This window comes from Meleagris gallopavo, chromosome 1 (genome assembly GCF_905368555.1).
Source record: "Meleagris gallopavo chromosome 1, MGAL_WU_HG_1.1, whole genome shotgun sequence".
Classification (NCBI taxonomy): Eukaryota; Metazoa; Chordata; class Aves; order Galliformes; family Phasianidae; genus Meleagris; species Meleagris gallopavo.
In genome coordinates this window covers 65,950,750-65,966,805 of record NC_139404.1, presented here as the reverse complement: position 1 = coordinate 65,966,805, position 16,056 = coordinate 65,950,750, and the positions used below count along the sequence as shown (strand labels likewise).

Sequence of the window (16,056 nt, the reverse complement as noted above, 5' to 3'; positions counted from 1 at the left end):
GAAACCAGAAAGAACACATGAATCTGTGCATAAAGCATGAATGAATTCACCTGCAGCCAGAAATCACATTTTCAATATGAGTTTATCATTCCTTGTGAAATTCAGATTTTGTCCAACTGTTCTAACAGTTACAGCACCAGTGAAAAAAAAGCTGTAATACTATAAACCTGATACAAAACGTGATGACAGCAGATAATGAAAGATTATAAATATCCATGTAGATTTCAAAGCTTAAGAGCAATGAACAAACTGAACTTAAATTTATCTATTTATGAAGTACATATCTTGCATACAGTTGAACTTATTAAAGAGTTCATATGGCTTCAATACTCTGTAAAATACCATGACCAACGTAGAAAGCAATATTGCCAACTATTTTTACACAGAATATAAAACACAACTCTGCAACCACTATTAAAGCTGGTTTGTGACTTGGCCTACATAGCTGAAATAGGTGTTAATCAGCTGCCCTTGGTGATGCCAGCAGCACACTGTCAGCACCACAAAAACTGCACAGGCTTCCCAACTTCATGGAGGAATTGAATCGAACACCCAAGCAACTTACCTCTGCTTAGATCCATTATGGTAGTCAGCACAGTTTGCATATTAGCTATTTAATTTATAACTACAGAAGGCGCAGTTAGAGCAAAAGCACCATGCAACCAATGCCCTGGGTGTACCTTATTACATCCTTTTCAAAACGTTCTCCTTTTCATATAGACTTCTCGAGTTAAAAGGAACCATTAATTGCAAGATCCAAACAAGAGATTTGTCTATTCAAAGCATTTTCATAGAACTGGCAGCAAGTTTTTGTTTATCAATGCATAATTAGCAGTAAACAGCACAGTTTCAGTACAGGCAAACCAGATGAGGAACAATTTCTGTGTCTAGAAACTGTGGCAGAAGGATGCGGCTATTTCCCGAAAGAACACAATGATGAGAAGGAACACATCTTAGACATTTATGACACGGATCTATGTTACTGAGCATGCAGAGAACACAACATTAAAAAAGTTTGTACAATGGTTATATATAATACAGGAAACTTTATCAACCAACAAATTCTAGCATCTGAGCAGACTGTGAAAGTTCATCGCTGAGCTTGCTAAATGAGTGAATAAAAATGGGCATTATTTCGTTTGGCTGGCTTTTAGCAATTAAATGATTCTCAGTTCGGGGTTCAAACGATCCCAACTTCCACTGTTAGTCAATGATTCATTTTTTCATATGGTTCTGTTTAAGAACCTACAGTTGAATAGTATACTCAAATTAGCCATCAGCAATGGCCAGAGGATAAGTAACCCTTTCTTAACAGTGCCAGATGCAAAGAAGAAATAGAGTATTTTGACAAGAGCAGCACAATGCAACTTGATCCCCACTAAGCACCTTGCCTCAAGTGACAAAATCTCAATCCACTGTGCCACTGCTCACTCAAACTCTGCAGATACCACATATACTTGGCTTTGATTATTATTATTTTAAAAACTACAAATCCCTGATATGCAGCTCACCTCGCGCAAAGAAGTAGTTTCTCGTATAAAAAACATGTTGATTATCCCAAGGTATTTGGTTATTTTTGCCCGAGGAATAAAAGAAAGAGGTGTCATCTTAACAACAGAGACGGTAGAATTGGTACATGATGGAATAGAACGGTGTCGTAAGTATCCTTCAGCCAATGGACTTGCTTTATCAACTGAAGCAGCTAAACAGATGGAAAAGGAAGAAGAGAAAGTAACTATCAAAGTAAGATTACTTAAAACACAACAACTCTTCTTTATGGTTTCCAAATAGCTTGGTGACAACATTCAGCTGCCTGTGATGCTCAGCCATACCATGTGAGAAAGGAAATTATCATGCAACGCATGCAAAAGGAGACAAAAAGCTGAAATGGAATTTATTTGGAAGAGTGGCATTCCTGCAAAAGAAAACACTGAGGCGAGTAGCTGCACATACAACAATCAGTTATAAAGTGAAGATAAAGAAAAAAGTGCCAACATTTTGAAATACATATTCTGCCGGAGAAACAAATTATTACAAGAAGTGTGAAAGTTGTTGTGTTTCCCCAGTGCAGCATTTTCCATTAACACAGATATTAATCTCTACTTATTTAAGCAAGATAGTCAGACCTGTGGCCAAAGAACTACTGAAAAAGAACTCACCACTTGCTAATTTAGTGACCATTGCCTTGACTGTCACCTTGGTGATTGCTTCCTGTTTCTCACCAAAAATTTTCCAAGATCATACATACACCTACATCCATGCAGTGTATGTTATATAATTAGTAGGCGTACACATTTATCCATAACTAATATCATAACTAAGTGAACAGAAATACTGTATTTTGCTCTTTACGATACCAGTTCATACACCCCCTATTAGCTTACACAGTCATTAACACGTCGGCATTTTTCACTATTCATTCTACTTGTGATCTGCAATACTACTGCTGGGCAAGAAACTCCACTATTCACCACTGGGAAATCAGAGATATGTCTCAGATTATCATAACGTGGTAGAAACAGCCGCCTACTTGTCTTAATTGATCCGCGCCTTATGGTCTGAGCTTTCAGTTTAATGAGCTCTATCCAGCTGTTGCATCTGTCTGCAAAGGAACTGTAATCAATTGACGTTGCTGAAAACACAGACAGAAAAAAACAAAAGAAAAAACAAAGAAAAAAATATGGATGATGTCTCTCCCTCATCTCAATGCTCCTTCTGAGGAAGCAATTATCTGTGTTTGAGAGAGATCGAACATCCCTTTCCAGGTCTGTTTAAAGGAAAAGTTACAGTATAAATCTGGACTTGTCCAAGCCAGTGTACCCATTTCTGGTGATGTCACAGTTGTGAACCAACTGCCTGACCGGGACTTCAGCACTGAAAAAACATGCGAATACAGTCATTAACTCCTTATGTTAGATTATTCATTAATTTTTGTTTTAATCCCACATTAGGTATTGAATTTTGGGTTTTGTTTACCTAGGCCTTGTTTAACTTTAATTTTTGTTGTTGTTCCTTTTCTCCAGAGGAGCTGCAGATGGCGATTTAAATTTCCTAACTACCTTTATCAATAACTAACCTACAGACTGAAAAGAAGTATTGGTGATGAGGACAAGACTCAGAAGCCGAAACAGCATCTACGTTTAAAACATAAATGAGCTTTCCGTAACAAAATGCTGTCCTCCTTCTCCATCCCCACTATCATTACAGTGGAAACCAGACTTATTTCTGCTGTGAGTTTTTGCTATTAGTTGTGGGAGTGTTTGCACATCTTAAAAAAAAAAAAAAACATAAAAAGTTTTGCAAACACCGTTTCTTCATGATCCCGAAGAAACGGAAGGAACACATGCTAATTCAAATTAAGGTATTAAAAGCAAAAAAAGCTCTCTCAAGGAACTCATTTTCTGGCAGATAAAGTGATCTTAATTTATCTCACAGAAAAACACTTGTTATTAACGCATAGGCTTTTAATTAAAAAAAAAACATCCAAATCTTTTGATATCATTAAGCCACACCAGAGCATGCATTCTCAGTTAACTAGTAAACACTTCCTGGATTAAGACACATCCAAAAAGAGTATACCAATGGCCTAAGAATGCTCATTCTGTTCTGGCACAGAGCTAAATGAAGTAAAACTCACCTCTCTGAGCAGCAGGAATACCTGAGTGGGAGCTTGCACCCTCCGGGACTTCTAACAAAACAGAATAAATTTCACTCAGATAATTTGCGGGCATTATTAACTGTGAGTCATGTAGGATGTGACAACAACTTCTTTCTCATAAAAGTTTCACAGTAAAATATCAGAAAAATCCCCTACATATAATATCTTATGTCATGTACCTTGGTAACAGATTGTACATTGGTACAAATTCTTTATTAAACTTGACTTGCAAGTTAAAAGATGCTTTGCTAATAAATAGTTCTGAAAAACAAATAGCTATCAGCTTGCCATTCATATTTAGCCTTAATGTAAACAAGCTAACAAACTAGCTAAGACTCTATGTTCCAGAAGGCAAATAAACTTTGAAGTTTATAAAAGAATCGCCCACTTTTTTTTTTTCTCCACTTCCCACCTATTACCAAAGCAAAAGATTTTCAGAAAACAGGGATAAATTGAGATTAGTTATGATTTTCCTTTGAACACAAAGTAAACTCAGCAAGTAACATCATAAATCATTTTTGGCTGGACATTAGAAAAAATAGCTTCTGAGAAACAGCAATGATGCACTGGAGTGAGGTGGAGTCACCATCCCTGAAGGTGTTCAAGGAACATGGAGATGTGGCACTGAGGGATGTGGTGAGTGGGCATGGTGGGGACGAGCTGACGGTTGTACTGGATGAGTTCAGAGGTCTTCCCCAACTTTAGTGATACTACGGCACTTCTAATTATCCTTTCTTTTCTGTAAGAAGAATCTTTTATCTGCTTCACATTTATCTTGGCACTCTTAGCAATTCCTTTGCCAAACACACAAGTAAATACACCCTTCACTTCAGCACACTGACTGTTATCACCTCTCATGGCAGACAGGCATGGTTCTTAGAACCAATGACCCAATGAAGACTGCTCTTTTTGCTCTGACTGATGAATTTAGAGTCTATCACTACTGCCTGTCACGACAGAAACTGAGTCTCATCCTGACTTCTGGATAATATGTTTTTAAAAACAAGGTAATCTGTATTTTAAATAGGCTACTAAACAAATCTCCATTGAAACTCCAGTGTCTATTTGTGAAGAAATGACAGTTGAAATAATTATCTATTTGAAAACCTCGAAGGTGAGCTATGGTACAACATGGAATGTGAAGACCACCAGAAAAAGTAATCTCCATGAACAGGCTACCCTCTACTGGTCGCTACCTATTCTACAACCTGCACAGTGATGTGACAAGAAATAGACATTAGAGGCTCACTCACATTGCAGACAGCTGAGAGGGACATTGTTAGTCACAATACTAACAAAATAACTGAAAGCTAAAAAACACCTTCCTCTCCATGCTGCCTTCTGTTGATGCAACCCACGATGCAGTTGGCCTTCTGGGCTGCAAATGCACACTGCTGGCTCATATCCAGCTTTTCATCCACAGGAAAAATAAAGCCCTTCTCAAGACTGCTCTCTAAGAGTTCTTCTCCCAGTCTGTACACATGTCTGGGATTTTCCCAGCCCAGGTGCAAAACCTTACACTTGGCCGTATCCAACTTCATGTTATGGCTCAACTCTCAAGCCTGCCTACATCTCTCTGAATGGCATCCCTGCCCTTCAGCATGTCGACTGCAGCACACAACTCCGTATCACACACAAACCAGCTGAGCATGCACTCAATCCCACTGTCCATGTTACTAACAGAGGTGTTAACCAACAACATACAAGGAAGTCAAGATAGATGATTTCAATGAAAGCTGTTTAACATTTACCATACAAGTTAAGGGCACTTACACCTAAAAAAAAATATTTGCTGTCTAAAGCAAATGCACAAAAAATTTGTGACTATCGAGTTATTTTACATGGCCCATCTGTGGAAGCAAGGTCATATGAGACAAGTTTAATTATATAGTAATTTATAACTCTTCTAAGTGAAATGACACCCAACACACAGAGGTTTTACATTTTCCATGAACTAAAAATAATGGAAAAGAATACAGGAAATCTACCAAAGAAAAATACAGACCTTATATGACTCAAAAAATTGACTGTAGGAGTATTTATTGTACATAGGCAGAACAGAATATTTAAAATGAAAATTCAGATGTTTAAAGGCTACTACAATAGTGAAAAAGTCATACTTAGAATCAGCAAAAAGGAAAGAGTTCATTTCTCTTCCATATAACCAACCTTTAGGTGCTGAGAATGGTTGAGAAGCAAGGGGATCAGAGCTAAGTTCCAATGGAAATTGTAGCTGTTCTTCATTGTCTGTTGATGCTTCAAGGAAAATATATCAAATTAATAACTATTCCGAAAATATGACTTGCCAGTACTAGCAAGCACTAGAGATTCAGTTTAGCCAGGTCGTAAAAGAATGTATTATTCCAACACGTGCATATAGTAGTGCTGTTCTGTTTGAACAGTCAGGTGACTTACAGTAAAGCCAGCCGTAAAATTCAACAGAGCGTGTATTCTACTTATTAGAATTCAATATTTTCAGGAAAAGAAAGTTAAGTCAATTTATGCATCTTCTAATTTTGATTTTACAGTGGAATCTAAGCTAGCTTAGTTAAAAAAAAAAAAAACACAACATTTAATTTATTTAATGGAAGAGAAAATGTACTGTTACTACTTAAGAAGGTGAGATATAACTAGTATTTTTGAAAAATATGACACTGTGTCCTGCCACTAAATTCCATTTATCAGAATGGAATACCTTCAAAGTCCCATCTGTCTAAATTCTCAGATACAGACTGTATATGTACATTTCTAGCATTAGGTGGTGCTTCATTAGAAAAGACAAAGGCAGAGTACAATAGAATCTCTTCTCTCTCCATAATGCTATATAATGTAATGCTTTACTGGTGCCCCCAAAATGTACCTCATTAAGATTTTTTTTTTTTTTTTTTTTTTTTTTTTTTGTTCTGCTTTATTATTTTTCTGAGTTTGTGTTTTAAGTTAGGTGTGGGTCGTTTTTTTTTTTCCAACTATTATAATTCATTTTATTCCTTCTTGAAGGGCAGAAGTTCTTACTTAGAAGCACAGTGACTTACGTTACGCATATCAAAATACAATTAAAACACTGCCAAGTATTACATGAATCGTTTAGAGAAAAATATTCTAAGAAATATGGTACAAAGAAAATGGAAACAGCAAACATTTCTTTCCTAAGACTGTAATTTTGTCTAATAGGTACAAATATCAACTACCTGACAAGTAAGGCATCCTCCTACTGGAGGTCACATACATGAGCTCCAAAAACTCTGTATTATAACTGTGATTTTATAGAATAGACCTCACAGTAGTTACCTCTTTTTTGTGATTTTTCTGTAGGTGGTTTGGCTGCTTGTAATGCTTGGTCTTTGTCAAATGTAATTGCAACAGCTGTGACTGCAATCTGCAAATCAGAAATTTATGGCATGTTAGCAACTTAATTTCTTATTCAAAATCCAAAGTTTTTTAGAAAAGAAAGCCAAAAAAAGAAAACAAACAAACAAGCAAAATGAAACAAAACTAATAAAACCCAACAGATTTTTCCACAGGAAAATAATGAAAGAAAAAAAAAAAATTAAGCAGATATATTTAAAAACCTCCTTCACTGCACAGCATAAACAGGGATGTTAAGGTCTGCTGTCAGAACATACATGGCAGTGTTTCTCCTGTGTTTACAATTTTATTCATCAGTTTGTTCACTCTTCGCTTCTTGGTGAAATGACAAGAGCAATATCATAAAAACTCATTATTACCTTTTGCATAAGAAAGAGATTTTTAACTGATCCCAAAAACAATGTTGTACTTCTAAATAAATAAATAAATAAATAACCAATTTCATTTAAAAATAATTAAGTATACTGCATCACCTTGAAACTGAAGGAAAAAATACAGGCAATTATAAACGACAGTATATTTAGTATAATAAATGTCTTAATGCACACCTAGTCTGGACTTTTTGTTTCCTAATTAAAACCCCGCATGAAGACACACCATGCTCATGATGTGCTATGTATGTAGTCCCACGACTCTCAAAACTAGTGCCTCTATAGTCACCCTTCCTCTCCCCTTCCTCTTCACAGCCTTAAGTTTTACTTCAGAACCTACCAAGCATACCCATAATCCAGCCCTACTGGACCAAGTGTTAACTGAAGGGCAAAACTGGCATGCCTACATGCTGAAATTCTGAAGAAGCAATACACTTACCTGAACTATTTCATCCTCTGGTAGAGAGACAGTAAAATTCACATGACAAAGGCAGCAAGGAACCATAGATCGCAGTTTAAAATACAAGCTCTGTTAATGACAAAAAATTATTTTATAAAAAGTTTAATTCAGAGAAATTAAAGGTCAAAATTCTCTAGAGTACACTATCAATAAGGACTCATTCAAAAATCTTTGGAAATGTTTAAAAAGGCCAAAAAAAAAAAAAAAGGCCAAATCTATCTTTACAGCAGCATGGAAACTAATTTCAGGCACAGTGTAACCAAACTGTGAAACGCAACTATGAAGAAAACGTTACTGTCACTACAGTTTCATTTCGCCTTGCTCCCAATGAACAATTCAAGGTATGTTTTAAATCAAGGACTCTTACCTTCAGCAGGTTCTCACATAGGTCATTGAAGTTCTTGTTAAGCGTTTGATTTGTTAGATTAATATTGCTTAATCTGGATACTCTTACTGCTGTGAACATCTGAATTAGAAACACACAGTTAAGAAAAATAAGACAAATGGAAAGAAAAAAACTAATGAAGCACTTCTTCAGAATCTTACAAAAGACAATCTCTGCAAACTACTGTTTATGAATATATAAAAAAAGGTGACTGATCAAGATACTGTATGCCCTTTCTACTTGTTTCATAGTCATTCTACCTCCTACATAATTTTCAATCAGAGAAAATATAATGTACATAAATTGTGTACAATAATGTACACAATAATGGAATGTCATATACAGACACACAGGCAATAACATCAACCTGAAAGCATGCTGCTATTGCAGTCATCTTATTTTTAGATTCAATCTCCATTTCTGCAAAGCATAGTCCTGCATCGTGCCAATTTAGACCTGTTTTAACTCCCTTTCAACATGTGACAATTGTATGGTATATATTAACTCAAAATATTTAATTATAAACAGAAGTTTTCTTTTTTCTCCATTTTGGCTATAGCTAATTCTTATTTATCTTAATCTATTAAAGCTATCAAATTCAGTATTTGACACTAGCCAACACTTTCAACATTTGTTAAAGAAGCTCTAAAATCTAGCCAACCTATTAAGAATGCCTGAAAGCTTAAAATTCATATTTACTACAACTATTTTTTTAATGTTTGCATTTCTGTAACAAACACAACAATATTAAAAAATAGAAACAACACACACACAGACATACACAAAAAACAGACTCCACACCTTACTGTTCTTAACAAAATGCCACCCATATTTCTAACACAAAGGTATCCTTTTAAATTATCTTTCAAAATCAGTGATCCCTAAAATACATTTAAGTTACTACTGCACATTTCAACAGTTTGGAAGGAATGTATGATGGTAGTTTTTATGGTTTATTTTTTGAAATAACCTTACTTGGATTTCCGGTGTCCAGTTATTTATACCAGGCATAATTTCTGTGTTGCAACTGTAAAAACCTGTAATGACAATATTTGGGCAAATTAAGTTGTACATTGAAATATGAAAATATTTCTGAAAAAGTGTATACAATCCCACTCAATGCTCTGCAAATAATTTCCCTCGAGCGTTTCTGAGTATTGGATAATAACAGAAATACAAGAAAAATATTTAAAGAAAAAGCAACATCTGAAGAACGCAGTATTACCTGTAACATAAACAGATTTTCTATTATTCATACTGCAGTGAAAAACAGGCAAGAAAGACAGAACTTCTAAATCAAATGGTCCAACTACAGAATTCTTATTCTGAGTATTTATTGCCCAAAAGCAAAGCCAGAACCTTCATCATGGTAAGTGACCTCAGAGAGATTAAGAAGCATGAAATGCAACAGTGACAACTGTATAGAAGACTGGCTAGCTCATGTCACCTGATGCTGACAGGTAAGACATGCTCCCTGGCTGCCTCACGGGGCCATTCCCTGCCAAACCCCGCAACAAGAACCTCACAGAGAAGCACACATAGAAGCTTTTTAGTCTGATCAACATATACTTATGCACTGTCATTGGCAAACACCAAAATCCACAGCTTAGCTCCCAAGAAACTAAGTACAAATGAAGAAGCTTACAAGAGGTGCCTGGATGAGGAACTACGAGATATGGTTTAGTTTGTAGTAGCAACGGTAATGAGAAGATGGTTAGACTAGATGATCTTACAGGTCATTTCCAACCTTGTGATTCTATGATTCTGTGATTCTATAAAATGTACTCGGAGGAGAAGCTGAAAAGCTAACCCCTCAACAGACAGCAGAGAGATACCAGCTAAAGATTGAAGTGCAAATATTAGCACTTACTCAGAGAAACTTGAAGAGATTGGGAAACAAAAAAAAAAGGCACAACAACTGAACAGTATTGTAAGTTATCAAAAGCAAGTATGTAACCCTGAAAATCTGAATGTACATCTAAAAGAAAAAAATCTGGCAGAGTCTCTGTAAACGCACAAAATAAGCTAGAAAAGAAATTGTGGAGCAGCTTGAATAAAAGTATAAATATGAATTAATTTTCTTTCAGAACATCAAAAGCAGAAATCTTTTGAAGTGTCAAGTAAGACATGTAATATTCAGAGAGAATAACAAGGTAGCAGACTGCATGTACTTTCTGTGTCAGTGTTCACTATGGTAGAGAAGGTTTCCATGATGGTGAAAAAACTCTAGTTGATATTTCAAATAACTTGTCTTAGATAGAGATTTCTGAAGGAGTTATTGAATAATCAGACAAAAGAACTAATAAAAAAAATCATACACCAACAGGTGTGTAATTGCCGCTGAACTCACTACCAGAGAAAAGGATCCTTTCACCTTCTGGTAGTGAGGTGCTTTGACATGACTAGAAGCTACTAACTTACATGGCACAGATATTGGCACTACTGGTCTGAGGAAGCTATCCCAGAAAATGAAATCAATGGGAGAAAGAACAAGAAGACGCTGAAGAAAAGTTGGTAATGTTTCTGTAAATAGAAGCAATGGCTCACACACCCACTGGAGTTCTGTGAAAGAGTCAAGAAGCACATAAACATCTGATTGATACAATCTGCTTAGGACATAAAAAGGCATTTGGTAAGACAGACTCTTTAATAAAGCAGTATGCTGAGGAATACAACAGAATATCACTGAAGGAAATACAGCCGGTTAAAAGTCAGAGAAAATGGTCAAATTTTACAGTGGATAAATTTGTAACTCAGAACTGTATACTTCCAACACTGCTTCTCTGTAAGAGAGGACATAATGAGATGACTGCTGACAACCTCATTTTAGGGTAGTAAAATCAACTGCAGCAGGACCTAACGATATAAGTATGTAAGAGATGAAATTTAATATAAAAAACTACTGATGGGCGCAGAAAAAGATTTAACATCATATATATGCAATGACAATCTCTCTGTTGGCTACGATCTATGAGGAATAAAAGATGCAGTCATAATAATAGGTAATTGATAATGGTAGTTCTGGACTCAACAGTACTCAAAAAGATAAATACTTCAGCAATTATCAGGAATAGAACAGACACTGTCACAAGCATGGGTAAGCTCCAAAAGATAAAAGAAGGATGACATATGTGACCAAACTTCTGTATGGTCGATGACTTCATTAGCCTTTAGTCAGATCAAGAAGTTCTGTTGAGTGGGATATGATAGGTGCCTATAAAACCACAGACAGAATACAAAGAACTAACAGAAAGCAATAATTCAATTCACTGTTCTTCCCAATACAGTAAGGAAGAAGGAAGAAAGAAAGCTAAGAAGGCAGCTGATTCAAAACAAAGGCAATGGCTTTTATAGGGGTACAAATCCTGATGCTAAATTCTACAAACACAGAGAGCGCGTATGCGTTCAAAATGCAAACAGCAAAACACACAGAAAAGTTTGATAAAAAGCTACTTTCTTTCAAGGTGCTGCTGAAGTACTAACTGTTAATAGGCTATTCTGTTGTTTTTTTTTTTTAATTCATTTTGCTCACTCTTACTTTAGTGCACTACACATTTTTTGGCTCAGTTCTTACAGCAAGCATACATCGTGTGATATAGTACACCTATTTCCAAATGGAGTTTTCTAATAACTCTTAAGAAATAAATCTATAAATACACAGAAGGAATTACAAATTACTGCATTTCTATTATGTAACTTTTCTGCTGTCTACAGAAAATGGCCATTACTGACTTGGATGAAAATGCTATGGGTGATTTAAGAACTCCAAATCTTTTTCGACTTTGCTTTCTCAACAGTAATGACTACCAAAGCAGTGAAAACAAGCACATTAAAGTTCATGGTATAGCACAGTCAGAAAGTAAGGAAAATGTGTGAGGGCTCTTCCAAAAATAATGTCTCCTATTTTCTTATCTTGGTCCATGACATCAGAGGTGGATGGTGGCTGTATGGCTGTAGAAGCTGAACCTTCCCACCAATATTTCATTCAATTTTGTTGTACTTTCCATGGAAATAAATAGGAGGCATCATTTCTGCAGTGATCTAGGTATATGCACAAGATAAATGAGAGTGCTAGAAGGTCAAATTACTCACTTCAGTAATGACACTGTTGTCTCACATTATATGGCTAAATCAACATGCTGTGCTCCATACTTCCATTTTCACTGACTGCAAAACTTACGAACTTGCCACTGACATTCTAAAAATCTTCAGCAACCGATCCGTATGAAGTAACTACAAACCTGCAACTACGGTACAAATCAGTAAAATACAAGGTGCCACACAAACACTGCGTTTAACTCAGTTTCCAATGAATAACATATCCCCATAAGTCTTAATGACTTGTTACTCAGAGAACTTTCACTTAAAAAGTTGTATCTTGTCATGCTGTTAAGAAGGAGGTTTTACAGGCTACAGTAAAAATCAGAGAAATATCATTTTAACTATACCAGAAGGTGGTGGAGCATCTGTCAGCAAAGAATGTACATCTTCCATTGCATCTGTATCATCAATCTAGGGGGAAAAAAAAGATACCAATAAATAAAAATCACATTGTTCTTTCGTTCAGAAGTCTCAGAAAGACGTAAAAGTGACGTTATCTAGAAATCTGTATCAGACAGCTAAGCAGGTATTTTAAAAAAGTATTCCATCAATCAATCTTCTGAATTTAAACCAAGAGCTTATGATGTGTTTAATGCCTGGAAAATAGTTCCCTTAGTTAAATGGTATTAAGAAGAAAACAACGTGCACAGAATATACAAGAATTGTACTCAGTTAGAAGGTGACAATAAATACGTGATTTTTAAAACAACACAAAATTCCCAACAAGGTATCACAGACCTTAGAACTTTTTTCAGCTCAATTTTTGATTTTTGAGATCAAGAGTCAGGAGCTTCATTAAAGCTCCTGGAATTTTGTCTAATTACCAATTTCTTAACAAGGGATACAGTAGTAAGTGATTCCAAAAAATTGAAAAGCCTTTTCTTTTCCCCTATAAATAAAGATTCAACTACCAAAACACAGGGGCACACATGATAGGATATATATATATAGGGTTATAGTGTACTCTGCTACATTCTTACAATTTTCCCTTACAATGGAGATCTCCACTCAAGCACTACTACCATGTTAATAAATAAGGTAGAAGAAAGAATTCTCCAAAACAGTAAAAAAAAAAAAAAAAAAAAAAAAAAAAAAAAAAAAAAAAAAAAAAAGAGCTGAACTCTGCTTGCACTATATAATGCAATTTTTAAGTAGTTGATCTTTGCTTATAGCAGATCAACCTTTTTTATGGGGACACTTGAAGGAAGTTCACCTGACTACTACCCCTCCTCTTAACAGATTTAACAGATTTAGATGCAAAATGGAGGACGTTTATGTTTTTCAGGTATTTCTCACAACTCCTACATAGTTTCTTGCAATGAAATGGTCTTTGGTTGTTCTCTTTTTAATGCAGTAACATTATGCTTTGTTTGTGACAGTCATCCAACACTACAGCACCCACTGATCTATCTTCTGATCGACTCATCTACTCCAATACAGTGCCTCACAGTACACCTCTCATCATTTTTGCTTAGAGGATACAATTTCATTCACCAGAGTCTATACAGATCATGCCAGCTGCAAAATTATTTGATGAGAACAGATCTTATTTGTTTTAAACATGAAACTAACCTAAGGGACTTCCCGATTTACTCTCTTTGATCCTAGTATACTTGTAATGCACTGGAGAACAAAAGTTTACTCAAACATCAAAAGTGCTAACTAATCTCAACTTATTAATTATACAAACTGCTCACAATCTGTTTGTTTTTTCCACTCTCCAGTCTTGGTGTTTTCAAATTAATGCCTATTTCATGTGCCTCTCACATTCTCCCCCATCAAAAACAGTTCTTTCAGATTATTTTCCACGGTAGTAGCGTTTTGTGAAGATTAACGTAAGTATTGAATGTATACCAGTCTGCAATTACAGGTTGTAATTTCATTCATTTTTTTCTTCTTGTTAGTTGAAGTCAGGTCTTTGTAACACTTGTAATTACAAACAAACAAACAAACAAACAAACAAAAACCAAACAAAAGCAAACAAACAAACAAAAAAAAAAACCCAAACAAACCAACCAAACAAACCAACCAAACAAAACAAACAAACAAAAAAAAAAAAAACAAAAAAAAAACAAACAAAAAAAAGCAAAAAAAAACAAAAAAAAACCCACAAACCGAAGCTCTAGAGTTCTTTAATACCTGATCCTCTTCTCCAAATTTTACACTATTAAAACTACATCTTTAAATCTAAGTGAAGAAAGAGGTAAAATAAATATGCATTTTTTTTTAATCTACAGACAGTTTCTGTTTCTAGTTATAGCTGTAGATGGAACTGGATGGTATTCTCTTAAATTTTTGCGCTCAGAAAAGCATCAGCTGTAAGTTCAGAAAATAAGTCTTCCTTTATGTTCTCTCAACACCTGGTGTTCTAATTATTCTGAACATCCAAGTACAACAACAAGAGCTTTGCAGCAGGAAGAACACAAATTTAGTAAAGAAAAATGCAGTAAGTGTGACAATAGAGAACCACATCGTTCATAAGAACATATTGTAGCTTTTGGATCCATCGTGACTGTTGCTTGAAGTAGGCAGAAGAACATTTCTCACCAGCTTAGTTATAATTTTACAAACATATATGTCACAAATATCAGTGTGACATTTTTCCTAATAACACAAAATGGGAAGAAAAAAAGAAGTATAAAATTTTAAAACTGTTTTTGGAGTAATTTTTTTTTTCCCTTTTTATTTTCTTGTTTGATTGTTTTTAACATATGTCGGGAAAAGAAAAAGGTATGAAAATTGTACTGAAAGCATTTATCACCTCCAAGACAAAAGCATCTTTTTTCCCATGTGAAAGATCTAGCTCTGTAACTTCATCAGAACTTTCTGATTGAGATCTCAATAACCTGGAACGCTGTCTTGGCTCTGGAATGGGAGACCCAACGATTTCTTCAGGTAGTTCCTAAAAAAGATATCACAATTAAGTTGCTCAATGTAGTTTTAAAACCATTTCATTTCTGAGCAATTTCTTTACGGTTTTAAAAATCAGAACATTCTGAAACTACATTTCCTCAGAAAGAAATCTATAAAAGTAGAAACTGATTTGGTTATCTGCATTTTAAGACAAGTACAGTATGTTCACAAAAAATAGTGAACATATTATATATCTCTATTAAAAATAACTTACGTCATTGGTGTTAGACTCAGAATACACTATTTTTAAGAATATAAAAGCTTTACTTACTGGAGGATTAATCTCATAAAGCTCCTTGTTTTTTGCTATTGTATCATTTATTTTCTTTTGCATGTGAGATATATGCTGCTCATAGGTGCCATCATTTGGAGTCTTCCCAGCGATCTGAATACCACCAGGTGTTGGCAAAGCGGCTAGATATACACCTGTTGCAGACTTTTTAGAAAATCATTAAGAAAAAAGATACTCTTGAGCATCTTCAAACCTCTTACACAAACATGTACTTCTAATCTTTTCATAGAAATGATTTTCAGTAAGAGTTACGCTATAATGGAGAGCATTATAACATTTACATTACAGCACAATCTTTTTCCATAATAGATTAATCTCTCTCTCTACTGTTCACATATGTAAAACACTTGCCTTTTAATAAACTCCCTTATTCTCATAGATCTTTTGCATGATGGAGCTCATAATTTACCTAAAAGTTCCAAACAAAGTCTGAATTCAAAACTCTCCTACATTACTGTAAGTTTTTATCTTCAAAATGAATTACGTTGATATAGGTCCTGGCACTAGTAT

General features: G+C 35.1%; 1 protein-coding gene across 11 annotated transcripts in view; it reads right to left on the bottom strand.

Annotated features, from left to right (window-relative positions):
• C2CD5 (C2 calcium dependent domain containing 5) overlaps nt 1-16,056 on the bottom strand; it is a 65,426-nt gene that overhangs the window by 2,735 nt on the left and 46,635 nt on the right. For 5 of the 11 annotated variants that reach the window (XM_085231597.1, XM_085231615.1, XM_085231623.1 and 2 more), the window contains 11 exons: nt 15,526-15,690; nt 15,103-15,243; nt 12,689-12,752; nt 9,216-9,277; nt 8,223-8,321; nt 7,835-7,924; nt 6,947-7,034; nt 5,828-5,914; nt 3,638-3,688; nt 2,531-2,632; nt 1,512-1,702 (listed from right to left, as the gene is read on the bottom strand). In XM_085231597.1, the coding sequence (XP_085087723.1) occupies nt 1,512-1,702; nt 2,531-2,632; nt 3,638-3,688; nt 5,828-5,914; nt 6,947-7,034; nt 7,835-7,924; nt 8,223-8,321; nt 9,216-9,277; nt 12,689-12,752; nt 15,103-15,243; nt 15,526-15,690 (1,140 nt within the window). Of the gene's footprint in view, nt 1-1,511; nt 1,703-2,159; nt 2,251-2,530; nt 2,633-3,637; nt 3,689-5,827; nt 5,915-6,946; nt 7,035-7,834; nt 7,925-8,222; nt 8,322-9,215; nt 9,278-12,688; nt 12,753-15,102; nt 15,244-15,525; nt 15,691-16,056 lie in introns of those variants that run through there. The other 6 variants (XM_085231626.1, XM_085231643.1, XR_014885228.1 and 3 more) reach the window with 5 other exon arrangements.